Consider the following 14,193-nt stretch of genomic DNA (forward strand, 5'->3'; position numbering starts at 1 on the left):
AGTGCACATTGTACAGTACTTTGTAGCAGAAGTTTCTGAGAACATACTGTGTATTGTGATTTATCAAGTCCTTGTCTGCAGTAGCAGTGTATCAGCAGGAGAATATCATTATACTTTGTGTGTCTATCACAAATTTGGCAGGACTGTGTATCCAGGGGTGGAAGGTTAGTAAAACCCATTTACTCAAGTACTGAACTTCAGTATTTCATAGTATGAAACATAGATTTGTCAATTTTGGCATAAAATGATCATTTATATAAAATAAATGAGGCTGTGTATTAATGTAAAACATAGTGGATCAGAGTGGACCGAATAAATCTTGTTTGTGGCTTCTGTCCATACCAGTGAGGTCAAGGACAGCCCATCTGCAGTATGCCCTCAAAGGATTAAACAAACAAAACATGACCAGAGCGATCCCCATAACCAGAGACAGCTATATATACTACATTGAATGTGAAGGTTAAAAGAGAAAATAAATTAAAGCTGCAAGCAGTGATGAACAGGCCCTTGCACCTGGCGCCCGAGGGGGGAACAAGCCTAAGCCTGAAAAAAATCTTAGTCCCGTATAACTTTTGATAGGAAATAAGAAACATCTACTTACCAAAGTTACTACAGTAGTTATGATCTGAAATATGTGCAAAATGAAACACTTGATGGTAGGACATAATCTGTGCTTTATAGAGAGGGGTTACATTTAGTAGCAGACTGTAGAAAACTGCAGAAAATACCGCCTGAAAGAATGTGTCCCCGTAACTTTTGTTAGGAAAGAAGAAACTTCTCACTATTTACCAACACTACAATTAATGATCTGTAACAACACCTACATTTTGAATTGTTTCACCCTGATCATGAAGCTTGTGAGTGGGCCTTGTAATACTAAACATAACAGAAAAACCTTCAATGTAACATTACTTAAGGTGAAACATTTAATGCAAAATCATCATTTGGTTCCTTCCTCATCATGTCTTCTTTCAGACTGGAGGTATAAAAACATCCAAATTACACATTTGGTGTTTATTTTCTCCTAAATGTTAGCATGAGATAATGCCTCATTTGCATATTTAAACATACAATTTCAGAAAACTTGCAATGCAAAAAATGTGTTTCTTAATGTAAGTGATCTAAGAGGAAGTTTCATTGATGGTTATATCTCATCTTATCTCATCTCCAACCTCTTATCCGGGGTCGGGTCGCGGGGGCAGCAGCTTTAGCAGGGGACCCCAAACTTCCCTTTCCCGGGTTATATCTGTTAGTTTAAATAGTTACCCTCTTCACCTCTCTCCCCTAAATCATCTGGGATTTTGTTTTGAGATGCTTTAAAATGGTCACTTTAGCTGTTACGTTTCTAAAACTGTCGAACTACTGGCTGACTGAAGCCTTCTGGTTCTTCTGGGGCCTCAGTACTTCCTGTTGGTAATTTTTTGATTACGATACACTATGGAGGGTTGATATTGTGGGGGCCTGCGATTCGCCAGTTGACGATCACTTATAACAGAACCTTTTAACTTGTGACATAGAGGAACTACAGGCAAAAAGTAGTCGAAGATCCGGAGCTATGCAGGAAAGTCATGCACAAATACCGACCACTAGGTGGGAATGAAAGACCAGGTGAAGGTCTTATAGTGGTGTTATGGTTGGATAATAAAACCAACTACAGTTGATAGGTACATATAGTATCTAGCAAGTTGCTATTGTTCTCATATGGCATCAGTATGGGATAGGTCATCATTTCAAATGAAACCTTGACAGGGTAATGCAGATCTTGAATCACCCTAAAGGGGTTTCATTTGCAGTAATGACTCACTCATTTACATAATCCTGCTTATTATGCACTGACTACATACTCAATTATTTGACACAAAATAGTGACTTAAAATGTATTTTATTTATTTGAATATGGACTTACTTTTAGTAAGTAATAATAAAAATAAGCACTGTTTTTTATATATATAGCCAACTTGTTTTGTTCATACTATCATGAGGCTCTCCAAATATGCTGTTAAACTAGCTCTAGGTCAACACTTCAGGTGAAATATTCATTACAGACCCGCCTGAGGACTGCCACGCCCACTGGACTGTTGCAACACGGGGAAACTAGGGTTAGATCTCCTCTCGCTGGTATAATCAATAACAAACATCATAACATTTTGTATGGAAAGAAAAATTTCATTTGTTAAATCAGCCCCTTTAAAAACAACACTATGAAAGCCAACTATCACAATATAGGCAACTCCCTTGTAAATCCTACCCCTGGCAGTTTGTAATTGCAATGTATAGCAGTGTCTTTGTCACTTTTCAGATTCATGGAAAGATTTTTTGGCATTTTTTATGCCTATGCAAAGGCTGATGGGCTTCTTCGTTCATATGTCATTTATCAGAGTCCCAGGTTGTATTTTCACGAGTAAAACGGATATTAAGGCTTATAGCAAAATAACAACTCTTTGTCACAGGTTTTAACCCTGGAGGGATGTAGTATTTTGCAAGTTAAAAAAATAGCTTTACATAAAAAAGTGCAAAGGATTTAAATCAATACATTTCCAATGGGCCTAAACAGGCTCCTGCACAATTAAAATAGGAATAGTGCAAAAAATAAATGGCGGTTAAGTAAAGGTTGTAGGACGGAGTAAAAAACCTCAGTGTCCCAGTGCGTCTTTCTGCACCTTACAACCCAGCAGGGCATTTCCAGCTTCCACACACTCCGCCACACAGGGTGCTGAAAAGAAAAACAGCAAGTTATCAGAAGAGAACGGCTGATATTAACCAGCACAGACTTCTTAAAGCAACAGATTAACACGTATCATTCTGGTTATTACCATTCTGAGCACGGAGCCATGACACAGCCTTCATAACCAGAAGCTCCCACTCGTCCCGAGCATCCATCTTGAAACCATGAAGCCAGACCAGAGCCAGAATGGTGGCCCACACCTCCTTGTTCACCTAATTCACCAAATCAAAAGGAAGAAACATGGAGCAGGGGTGACATGAGAAAAAAAAATCACAGAGAACAAAGACGGTTGTGTGATTGCTTTGAACAGTCTTGTGTATACGTGTATAAAAAGTCACTACATTCTCCTCCCCTAAAATATGACTGTGTAGCAATCTGCTATCACTTCCACGAAAAGTTATGTGGCCTCATCATCAAACATGCCACTTCTTGTCACACACGCACCTCCGCTCCTCCGCCTCCAACCCATTCATTCATCTTCTTTTAAATGAAACCAAATCCAAGATGGCGCAAAAGGAGCTGGGTAGGAGAATGAAAGCAGAGTCTACAGACGCTGGCTGCTGGAATCCGACTTCTTTTTTTTGTGCGTAATGTATGTGTGTGTGCCATGAGTCCGCATGTGCTCCCTGGATTACTGTTAACTGAACTGATATGCTTTATGATACAGCCCTGATAATATTGCTATTTATGTCATATTTTTAAAGTTAATAATCAGTAAATGGTAACTGACCGACGCAGGCTTTGGTTTTTCCACCTCCTCGCTGGTCTTCCCCAGAGCAGCAGCCAGAGCTGGATCCAGCACCCAGCAGCCAGATGCCTTCTGGAGGGAGACCAGCTGCAGCAAAGGGTCCCTGCGAGGCTGTTTGGGCTCAGTGCTCGCACCTGAAAGTGGGACTAAGTCCGTATCTAAAATGAGGAGCAAACACACACAATTTGAAAAGCCTGAAAGAAAAATGTGAAAGCGACAACATTTAAGTTGCATTCTCATTGATTTTGGCCACAGAAGAACTCCACACCAAACATCGCATTACTCAGTCTGATCCACCGACCTCGCTTTTTAGTTTTCCCCTGATCGACTTCCTACTAAAGAAAGAGTCTGATTTATGATGTGAACTGACCCAATAAAATTTCAAGTAAGCAACGGCATCTTTAGTAGATTTTTCACTTTGAAGAATTACCCTTCATTTTTCAAATGCTCTTATATTTAAGGAACTTTTTGGTATAATTCACCTTTTTTTTAATGGATGGAAAAAAGCCAAACTAAGAGCATCGTGGTTCCCTTCACATTCTGGCTTTTCATTCTTCATACTGGACAAATGTTCTGATAGTATTTAGGTGAAAGTGTATGTGAAAGTGTGTCTTTGACAGTGCCTTTGACTTGTTACTTACTATCACAATCCATCGATGCAAATGCGCTCCAACCTGCAGGAGGAGTCTCTGCACACCCTAAAAGAAACAAGAATGGAGTATCTTTTAAGAAAGCTGCTTTGAGTTTAGACTGAAGTAAAAAAAAAACACATTTTAAAAAGCAACTACACACTAAATTGTCATTCTCTTAACAATGTTGTCACCAGCGACTACACACACCACGGGGAAAGGGTGACATGTAAAGCTTGTAAGGATGTAAACACTGTCCTTACAGGAGAGATGAATTGTTCGGTGTTAATATCAAGACAAATAAGTAACTATATACAGAAGTGAACTGAAACTGAAAGTGAACTTGCTACTTACTACTTATCTTCCTATTGGACCGCAGAGGACCACTACCAACTCCCTCCCCAACACTGCCAAAACTGCCATAACTACGAGCACCGCACATCTTCGGCACTTTGAAGCAAAAAAAGAGTCATGATCAGCTTTGGTCTCTTGCAACACTCATTCATATTGTTGACCGAACTTATCTATATATCTTGAACACATCCCATGTACTCACAGAAGAAGAACAAATCCCAACAGTTCCCAAATATACATGTACGCACGCAGTTCATTAGGTGTACGTTGTTGTTTTGAAAACTTTTCAAGTTCTACTAAATTCACTTTCACTTTTTTACCCCAGAGTCATATTTCCCAGAAGCCCTTGAATGCAACTGTGTAGAAATATTCAAAACATACGGCACAGTTAACTGAATTATATTAGCGGAAAAGGACATTCATGTATGACTTTACCAAGTTTTGTACCAATTCATTGAACAGTTGTTTAGATAACACAGTCTAGACTTGTGATGTTTATTACATTATGTACTATTACATTGTGAATTTCTACATGGTGACAACACACATTTAGTTGCTGCATGTGGAGAAGTCTTTCATAACCAGACCTAGCTCCGCATGTATGTGTTAGTGCTGGAGTACGGTCTGGTTACACTGGCAGGGAGAAAAAGCAAAGTGTTTGTATCTCTTTAAACCATTTGTCTAGAGTGGCACTAAGCCCCGGTAATGTTGGAAACAGTGGAAGGGGTCTGGCATCTGGTGCAGGATTCAGGCTTTATCCCAGCACTGTACATCTGGTGAGCAGGACTACATGTGGAGTGTACTTGACTACTTCTGCCTTTGACGGCTCAGAAAGACTGCGTTCAAATCTCACCAGGTTTCAAGGAGCTCCAGTAATTTGACATTTTTCTGAATGCACAGTCAAATATTTAATTTAATATTTGATATAATATTATTTATATCAAATATAGAGTTGGGAATGTAACCTATTGTTAGTTTTCAGCTGTATATGATACGTGTGTTTATGAAAAGCAGTTGACTTGTTACCTTCTGTCAAACCCCTTCAAGAGTGAATCATTTTTAACCACCTGCTCTATATTTGAACAAACACGAATATGAAGTTAAATCGCTGCTTTCAGACTTAATTAAAAAATACCACTATCACTTCAATTAATACTAAAACAATATTCTTTAGAAAGCAACTAAAATCGGTGTCATTCTCTTAAAATATGGCCGTCGGCAACTACATACACCCCATGGATTGGTTCACATGTAAAGCTAGTTTGAATAAAAACCAAAACACAAATTAAATGACATAGATGTGTGTTAAAGAGTGGCTTTGACTTGGTACTTACTACGCATCATAAAGTTGGCCTGTGGCCGTCCGCAAAGCATCCTCCCTTTTGAGTAAAGAACAGAAATAAAACCCTGGTATCTTGCAAATGTCACTGAAATCACTGACACAACATTTACAGAATCAATGGTTATCTAAATGTCTGAAACACATCAAAGGATGAGGGGAACAACTAACATGCATCCCAGAAGCACTGGAATGTATCTTTGTAGACATTTTCAAAAAATGTTGCACAGTAAACTTGGAGAAAACAGAAATTGCAGCAAAAGTAAAAGTGATTGCATAGTTTTGAAGTTCAGCACTATAATTCACTTCAGTACTATCAACGTAGTGGATGACACGTTAGTTTTTGCTTTGCAAATTAAAAAGAAACACTCACTGGGTGTCGGAACATTTCTGCGAACCAGAGGTCCTTGGATCGGCTCGCTGTTTTCTTTGTTGACAGCAATGAAGGCAGTGAAGGCACTGCTCACTCCTGATTGGACACCGAGCTCCACCACCTTCTGCTTCACTCCCTCATCTTGCTCTCCTCTGCGCTCTCTCTCCTCCGTCTCCAGGGAGCGAATCAGAGTCCGAGCAGCCAACCGGTGGACTGTTAATCTGCAGGAGAGAACAGGAGAGAAGTCTGTAAATCTATATAATGTCACATGTTAGGTCTAAAACATAGGGCTAATGATATATCAGCAATTACCATAATTTGATTTGCATCTCTTGCGCTACAGAAAATGCACTGGTAGTGACGCACCCCAGTGACCTCTTTTTAACGTAATTTTTTTTATTTTTATGTATGCCAGTATACTACACTTCTGCTCTTTTACCCAGTGTCCTCTGCAGGTTTGAGACTGAAGTGGAGCTGGTTCTGAGAGGGATGACCTGCCAGACTGTACTTCACCGTCACACATCCCTCTGCTGCCTCTGAACTCTGAGAAAGCATTACAGTGTTGGAAACCGTGTTTAGTAAACAGAAGTGCAGAATTATTTAAGAAACATTTGAAGCATTAGGTTTATTGTTATTCAAACATCTTCATATCGTATTCCTCCTCCTGATTAATTTCTCCTCTGCTTCAAAATTAAAAAAAATGTTTTGCTTATGCTCCTGTCTCAAAGGAAGCTTTTTTATTTGACATTGCCACCGTAGGAAAGTTATTTTAAAAATCTGACCCACACAAATCAAAGCAATAATGGCGATCGCAGCAGTAAGAAAAATATTTTTTTTGACTGCAACATGTTATTTACAGCATTTTTGTAATGTACCAATTCATTAAAAGATTATCAATTCAATTCAAAAAACTTTATTTGTCCCCGGGGGGCAATTCATGAAAAAGACTATGAATGAGTTTGGGTGTAGTCCCCACAAGATTATATTTCTTGTGTTTAAGCAAGCTGTCTTGTTGTTGTTACACTTATAAGCAGTAATATATGGTACTCAGATATAATAGAGAGGACTAGAGTGTGCAGAATCGCAGAGTGTAGCATAATAACCTTTTTGGCCACCCCTAGGCCTAACACAAACCTCTGGAAAATGTCATATTAGGATTTATAATGAATGCAGTTAGGATGTAATCGACTTGTGCACTGAAGATTCTTGAAATATGATAGCTCAAAAGAGAAATTGAACCATTGAAAATAATTGTGTGCTATTTGGCCATATTATCCAACTGGATAAGTACCACTAGACACACTTGGTACTTGGTTCCCTTCATTTGAAAATCAGATCAGTATGAGATGGTGCTGCTCCTACCTGACCAGTGATCTGGGCATAAACCAGTGACCTCTGACCCTGGAAAAGAGCTGTGATTGGTGGAGAGAGAGCCGTAACAGAGACTCCCTTTGGCAAATCCCAATTAACTGAGATGTCCACCACAGCTGGTTGCAGAGCAAAACGCAGCGACTGCATCACCTGTTGAGTAAAAACACTGCCTTGTTACTTCATAGGAGGAGGATTTCCAAGTACAAATGTGCTGTTGCATTGTTTAATTCAACAGTTTCATTGTGTTGAATGTCTTTCTTACTTTGGGTTGCATCCTGTCATTCCCAGTGATGAACTGAGCGTGACCTCCTCCTTCCTTGGCCAACCCGTTGATAAGAGCAGAGCTGGCCCCTTCCCCAATCCCAAAAGAGAAGCACCTACAATACAGTAATTGTATTTAATAAACATAGGACATATTGTTGACATTTGTATAGGTGGTTGTTGCGTTTTTGTGGTTTCACCTGTGGGAACCTGAATTCTTCTTCACCAGGTCGATAACTTGTTTGGTGTTCCCCACCTCTCCGTCAGTAAAGACAAACAGCTAGGGAGGAGAGTTCACATATGACTCTAACATAACATTACACCCAGAAACATGTGCCATGAGTTGAGTCATCCACATAATTCTCTGAGCGCTGCATTAGTTTGCTGTTTCAGTAACTCAGGTGGTTTTGTATGTAATGCAAGGTGTAAAGAATGTGTGGTAAGAATTAACCTGAAACAAAAAACAAACCTGTTAGTTCAGGATTGCACGTGTACTTAGTTATGAATAGAATAGTGTGAAGTTCTGACTGAAAGGTGTGGTATTGTTTCCGACAACAGATATTTTTACAACCTGTTGAAATTGCATTTGCGTGTATTACTTGTCTTGGTTGATTGGGAATGCAGGGCTGGCTGTAAATATTTTCGAGGGGCCTCAGGATCTCTGTTCCTCCCAAATTAGCCTCCATCTCCCCAACTTTCTTCAGAGCCTCTTCCATCGTCTTCTGGCTGTACTCCACACTCTTTCTGCACAAACACAAATACACACACATACACACAAACAAACAAGCACTGAGACTAAGGCAGGAATACATCTGCTGACATGAGTGACATGAGGGAGTGACTTACGGAAAGATGTGTTCATAGCTGGACCCAAAACTGTGGATGTTGAAGTAGCAGCCCATTGGTAAGCTCTTCAACAGGAGCAGCAGAGTATCCTTAAGGGACGAGAGAAAAGATAGTGAAGGTCACAGTGTGAGAGGGACAGTTGGGATCATTTTATGATAGAAATAACACAAATGGAATACCCTGGCACTCTTTATACGTGGCCCCCGCATACTGCCAGATCGATCCAATAAGAACACAAACTCTCCACATGAGGCGACTGAAGACATCACAGCCTGGGGGAACTCAGGGTACAGGCTCAACATCACTGCTGGATCACCCATCAGAGAGCCTGAAACACAGAGGAGAACCACAAATCTGATGAGGATAATGAATGTTTTATTTGCAAAGTAACACCTGCACTCATTTGCTCTCACCAGGCTTGGCAGAGGCCTGTCCTGCCTCCACCACAGCAGTGGGCTGGTGGGCATCTTTGTAATAAATCAGCAGTTTAACATCTCTGTCAAACTTGTGTCCTGCAGCCAACTTGACCTGTAGTTCACAAAACACACTCATACATGTAAATAAAGTCATATAGCTTGTTGTCAGTATTGAGGAACGACTGCGCTGCACTCTACCTACCGTGGCATGGGTTTGCAGTGTGTTCAGGTACTGGAGAGGGTCCAGGGAACAGTCGGACTCTATTTTAGAGACTGGACGAGGAGAGGACACTCGGGCAGAGAAAGACAGACTGTAGGGCACCAGAGAGGCTGGAACAGAGGTCACCACGACACTACCACCTTCACTACCTGTAAAACAAGATCAGACAGGTTAGGAATTATGTAAACAAATAGGCTTTAAACAATGATATCATTGTTGTAACTGTGAATGACACAGGGAGACCAGAGTAGGGAAAGTGCAATTACAATAATATTGTCAGGACGGCCAAATATTAGACTACCAGTGATTTTTAAAAAGGAACACAAAAGCAGAATAACAGGCCCAAAAACATTTTACAGATGCTGAAATTTGAAAGAGTGACAATGAATAAAAAAACATATCATTATATGTGGATTATTCTCCAATAAATATGGAAATAAAGTCATGGTATGTCTCAGTTTTGTCTTTTTTTAATTTATGCACACCACTTCCAGACGAATCAGTGTAATGGATTATTGTTATATACACAGGTATATGGTTTATTTATTCAGTTCTGTTTTTCTTTTCTTTGTTCATTGATTATAACTGAAATGCTCTATGACTGTTCCTACTGACAGTAAAGCAAAAGAAGTGTACCATCATGCATGGTTTTATGGTCACAACTATGAGGAAGTTGTAAGACCATTTACACCCTACAGCAGATGTTATGAGATTATGGCCCTTACTCCCAAACTGCTTTGGTAGCTTTTCTTTTCTTTCTTTTTAAGCATTTTCTCTTTTTCTTTTAATGTAATGTTTATGAGCTTCCTGGTTTTTGCCACAGTCCCAACACACAACACTTAACAATCAAATTAACCATTTTGCAGCCTAAACAAGGGTTGTGTATGTAGAGTTTCCTCCGAACACGAAAGAAGTGCTGCATTTGAGAGGAGGGTGGTTTGCAAGCCTCGGTGCCTCGTATCGATGCAGACTCGCCCTCCATGCAAATGCCTAAACGGAGAGAGTGGGTTAGGGGGAGTATGTAGTGGCTGGATTGGAAATGGGCCATTGTGTTGTCCCAGTGTAATGAACAAAGCCTTTTCTAGTTTCACCAGTATGCTGTTAGGCATATGACTTTTCAAATAAAACCCTCTGTTTAAGAAGGTGTGGTGTGGACTAAGCTGAAGCTTAAGGGCTCCTGATGAAGCTGTCGTCTGGTTTTCCTACCCTGAGGTTGGTAGCGAGGGTTGAGCACAGCAGGCAGACAAAACCTCAGCCCTTCATCGGCCTGCACAGCCAGCTCAGTGACGTACTCCAGCCTGATGGAGGCGCTCTCTCCTGGAGGCAGACTGCCCACACTCAGAGAGAATATATCTGGACTCTGATCGCTCTCCTCCAACAGGAAGGCCTGCTGACCGGAGCTCAAAGCATCATCATACTCCTCACGAGCCTGGAGTACAGATGACACATGTGAGCAACATTCACTGTCTGCAATGTGTTTTCAAACTCCATTGAAGTGAGTAAGTCTTTACTGTCCAGCTCACCTTCTGCTTCTCCTTCACCTCAGCTACAATCTGTGTCCGTCCAATCTGAGCACTGAAGTGACAGACAGCAGCATCTCCAGGCAGAGGGAAGACAAACACAGCCTCTATTGGTTTGTCCTCCTTGTTCTCATAGTTCAGAGTGGAGACCACTGTAGCCACATGGTCCCTCACCTCCACCTCCACATCAATGCTCTTCAGAGGAACTGAAAGAGAAAACAGAATTAAATCTTCACAAATGATTCATGACGCAGATCAACACTGATTTTTAACTGTACGCAGTTAAATCAGAAATGTCTGAATTTTCATTCTCTCCTTTACCATGAAACTGTAAGTATTCAATAATGATTAGAAAAGGTAATTTGCTGCTGCCCTATGACCCAAACACACCCTAACATTATCTGCACACACACACACACACACACACACACACACACACACACACACACACACACACACACACACACACACACACACACACACACACACACACACACACACACACACACACACACACACACACACACACACACACACACACACACACACACACACACACACACACACACACACACACACACACACACACACACACACACACACACACACACACACACACACACACACACACACCAGTAAATTTCCCAAAACTCGATCCCCACCTCCCCTGGTCCACATGTCGAAGTGTCCTTGGGCAAGACACTGAACCCCGAATTGCGCATGGGTGTGTAAATGTGGTGTGAATGATTAGATTAGATGGTATGTAGGTGTCCACTGCAATCAGTGTGTATGTCTGTGTGAATGGGTGAATGTGACAAACACTGTGAAAGTGCCTTGACTAGTCAGAAGATTAGAAGGCGCTGTATAAGTACAAGTCCATTGACCATTGACCATGAATAGAGTACAGAAGGAAATACACAAAAGAAAACAAAGACAAACAGTTAAGCATATGCAGCAAAGCACAATAGCAAACACGTCTGTTATTAGGTCTGAAATGTTGAGAATCAATGGTTAGGTTTAAATGTTTGCCAGCGACTCTTTACCTGGTTCCTTCTGGGCAGTCAGCAGACCACAGCAGTTCATCTTTGTACCTGTGTAAAGAGACATATCCATTTACATTTTCCAATACTATTCTATTTGCATATAAATTATATTTAAGAGATAGCCAAATTAGTATGTGGGTGAATATGACCACAGAACAGTAGACCTAGCTGTGTAATGGTCTTTTTCAAAAATCCCAACTAATATAATAATATTACTGCTTAATAAAAACAGGAATAAGTTAATTCATCTTTAAAGCCAGAAAAAAAAGTCTGAGGGATAAATATATTAAGAAATGCATTTTTTCTTGTGAGATAAGTTGCTATTAAAATGATTTTGTGTGCACCCCCAGGTCATAAACCAGGCCATTACCCAGGGCCATAAAGGTGTCCGAGGAAAACATCTGTCATAACGTGTTTTTTTTTATTACATTTTATTGTATTACAACTAGAAGCAGTGTGAAAGTGACTGTTTACTATAGGTTTTACTGGGTCACACCATTTTCATTCATTCATTTTCATTGATTTCAGGCAGCATTCACTACTAATGTGGCCCGGGAAAGGGAAGTTTGGGGTCCCCTGCTAAAGCTGCTGCCCCTGCGACCCGACCCCGGATAAGAGGATGAAGAGGCGATGAGATGAGCATTCACTACAATAGCATTTGCACAGAAAATGGCAACATTTGAATGCAATTTGTGCCTGAAAAGGAGTGGAAAGAAGAAAAAATCTTATGTATAGCCCAGCCCTTTTCTTATCAAGTGCCTTAAACAGAATGTGTATTGTCACTTCCTGAATCATTATTAATATGCAACTAAATGTAAATAAACAAACACACACAAAAACAACACCTCACATAATGTTCAGGTAGCTGATCCATTTGAAGTAACTGAGGATTATTATTATACTTTTATATTCGATCATAATGGCGTTTAGCAAAGCAAGATGATGATAAACAAATAAACAACAAACATTTTAACATCTTAGTGAACTTTGAACTGGTAATGTGGTTTAAAACATGCAAATCTGAACAGGGGGAGTTGCTGCTACATTGTTAACACAGTTTTTAACACTGTTAACACTCATCGCTCCTTATCACTTATTTAGTTTGTACTTATTTTATTCCATTATGCTGCTAAACTGCACGGTGCCTATTGTTGCACTCTGTCACATTTAGTTATTGTTTGATTTATTTTATATTAGCTTTATTTTGATTTGATTTATGTTTTTTATGCTTATTGTCACTCTGATCCTTTCCCATCTTTGTATTGAAACTGTAATTTCCCTCGGAATAAATAAAGCTTCTTGAATCTTGAATCTGCTATGAGGTGAACCCAAGTTCAGCCGCTCCCCCGACCCTGATCAACGTGAGTACACTTCCCAGCTGCTACGCCCCTGACCCGACCGCGGCCAGGAACGCCCACACTCTGTGCTGTGCTGATTTCCAGTAAGCGATGTGTATTAACTTCCGTGATTTTTATTTTTATAATAAACTGCTCCAGAAATGTCGAAACTGTGTAAAACCAACACTTACAGCCACAACAGCACGCTCTCTGTCTAAGTCTAGAGAAGGCTGAACTGCGAGGAGTCTGCGTGCGTCACACATGACACTTAAAGAAAAACAGGACTCCTACCTTTGAAGAGAAGCTTTGGTGTCCGGGGCCGTAAAAGTGGTAGTTCCCTCCTGCAGGTAGCCTATATGGAGTCAACGTGTAGGTTTACAAGTGAAGAACAGGGATGACTACGATGCAGAGCACAGGTACAGTAGAGTAGACCAGGCAGCTCCGCACTTCAGGCTGCACCAATGGGATTCTCTTCCGGTGTCCTGAGTGGGCGTGGCTTCACTGCGCGGCCTCGTTTGAAAGTGTATTGGACGTCTTATCATGTTAATTGATGGAAAATTAATATATATATATATATATATATATATATATATATATATATATATATATATATATATATATATATATATATATATATATATATGTCTATAAGTGTTTGTGTCACATGATGTTTGTAAGAATGGGCAAATAAAAGTTGTGAGGAAGAAAAAAAAAACAGAAACAAAAGTCCACCTGAACAGTTTTAAGATAAAAGTGGTCATAGCATAGGATAATAGATGTATGTATGTAAAGTTTGACACATATATTGTATTGGCTTTGGTTGTGCACCCCCCCCCCCCCCCATAAAAAATACCCTAATTTATTCAAAATGGAACAAATGTACTTTTAGACTTCACATTTTAGATTCACATCTCAAATTAAATTATTGAAAGAAATAAAGATTGAAATAAACAATGTTTGACAAATACATTTCTGACTCCTCATCCCATCTCTGGTCTCCTTCACTACCAT

The 14,193-nt window shown here is 40.1% G+C and overlaps 1 protein-coding gene across 1 annotated transcript; it reads right to left on the reverse strand.

Moving 5' to 3' along the window:
• Nucleotides 1-1,865: 1,865 nt before the first annotated feature.
• LOC310947129 (von Willebrand factor A domain-containing protein 5A-like) lies at nucleotides 1,866-13,609 on the reverse strand. The gene is made up of 20 exons (XM_083913813.1): nucleotides 13,474-13,609; nucleotides 11,846-11,893; nucleotides 10,806-11,008; nucleotides 10,489-10,711; nucleotides 9,265-9,431; nucleotides 9,060-9,174; nucleotides 8,826-8,974; nucleotides 8,647-8,735; nucleotides 8,400-8,544; nucleotides 8,001-8,080; nucleotides 7,802-7,916; nucleotides 7,531-7,689; nucleotides 6,608-6,711; nucleotides 6,169-6,389; nucleotides 5,791-5,835; nucleotides 4,457-4,552; nucleotides 4,115-4,171; nucleotides 3,456-3,631; nucleotides 2,814-2,937; nucleotides 1,866-2,713 (listed from the first exon to the last, which is right to left on the reverse strand). Exons 2-20 carry the CDS (start codon nucleotides 11,883-11,885, stop codon nucleotides 2,634-2,636), a joined length of 2,388 nt encoding a protein of 795 aa, XP_083769939.1. The 5' UTR covers nucleotides 11,886-11,893; nucleotides 13,474-13,609; the 3' UTR covers nucleotides 1,866-2,633.
• Between the last annotated feature and the right edge of the window lie 584 nt (nucleotides 13,610-14,193).

This window comes from Echiichthys vipera (genome assembly GCF_963691815.1).
Source record: "Echiichthys vipera genome assembly, chromosome: 5".
NCBI lineage: Eukaryota > Metazoa > Chordata > Actinopteri > Perciformes > Trachinidae > Echiichthys > Echiichthys vipera.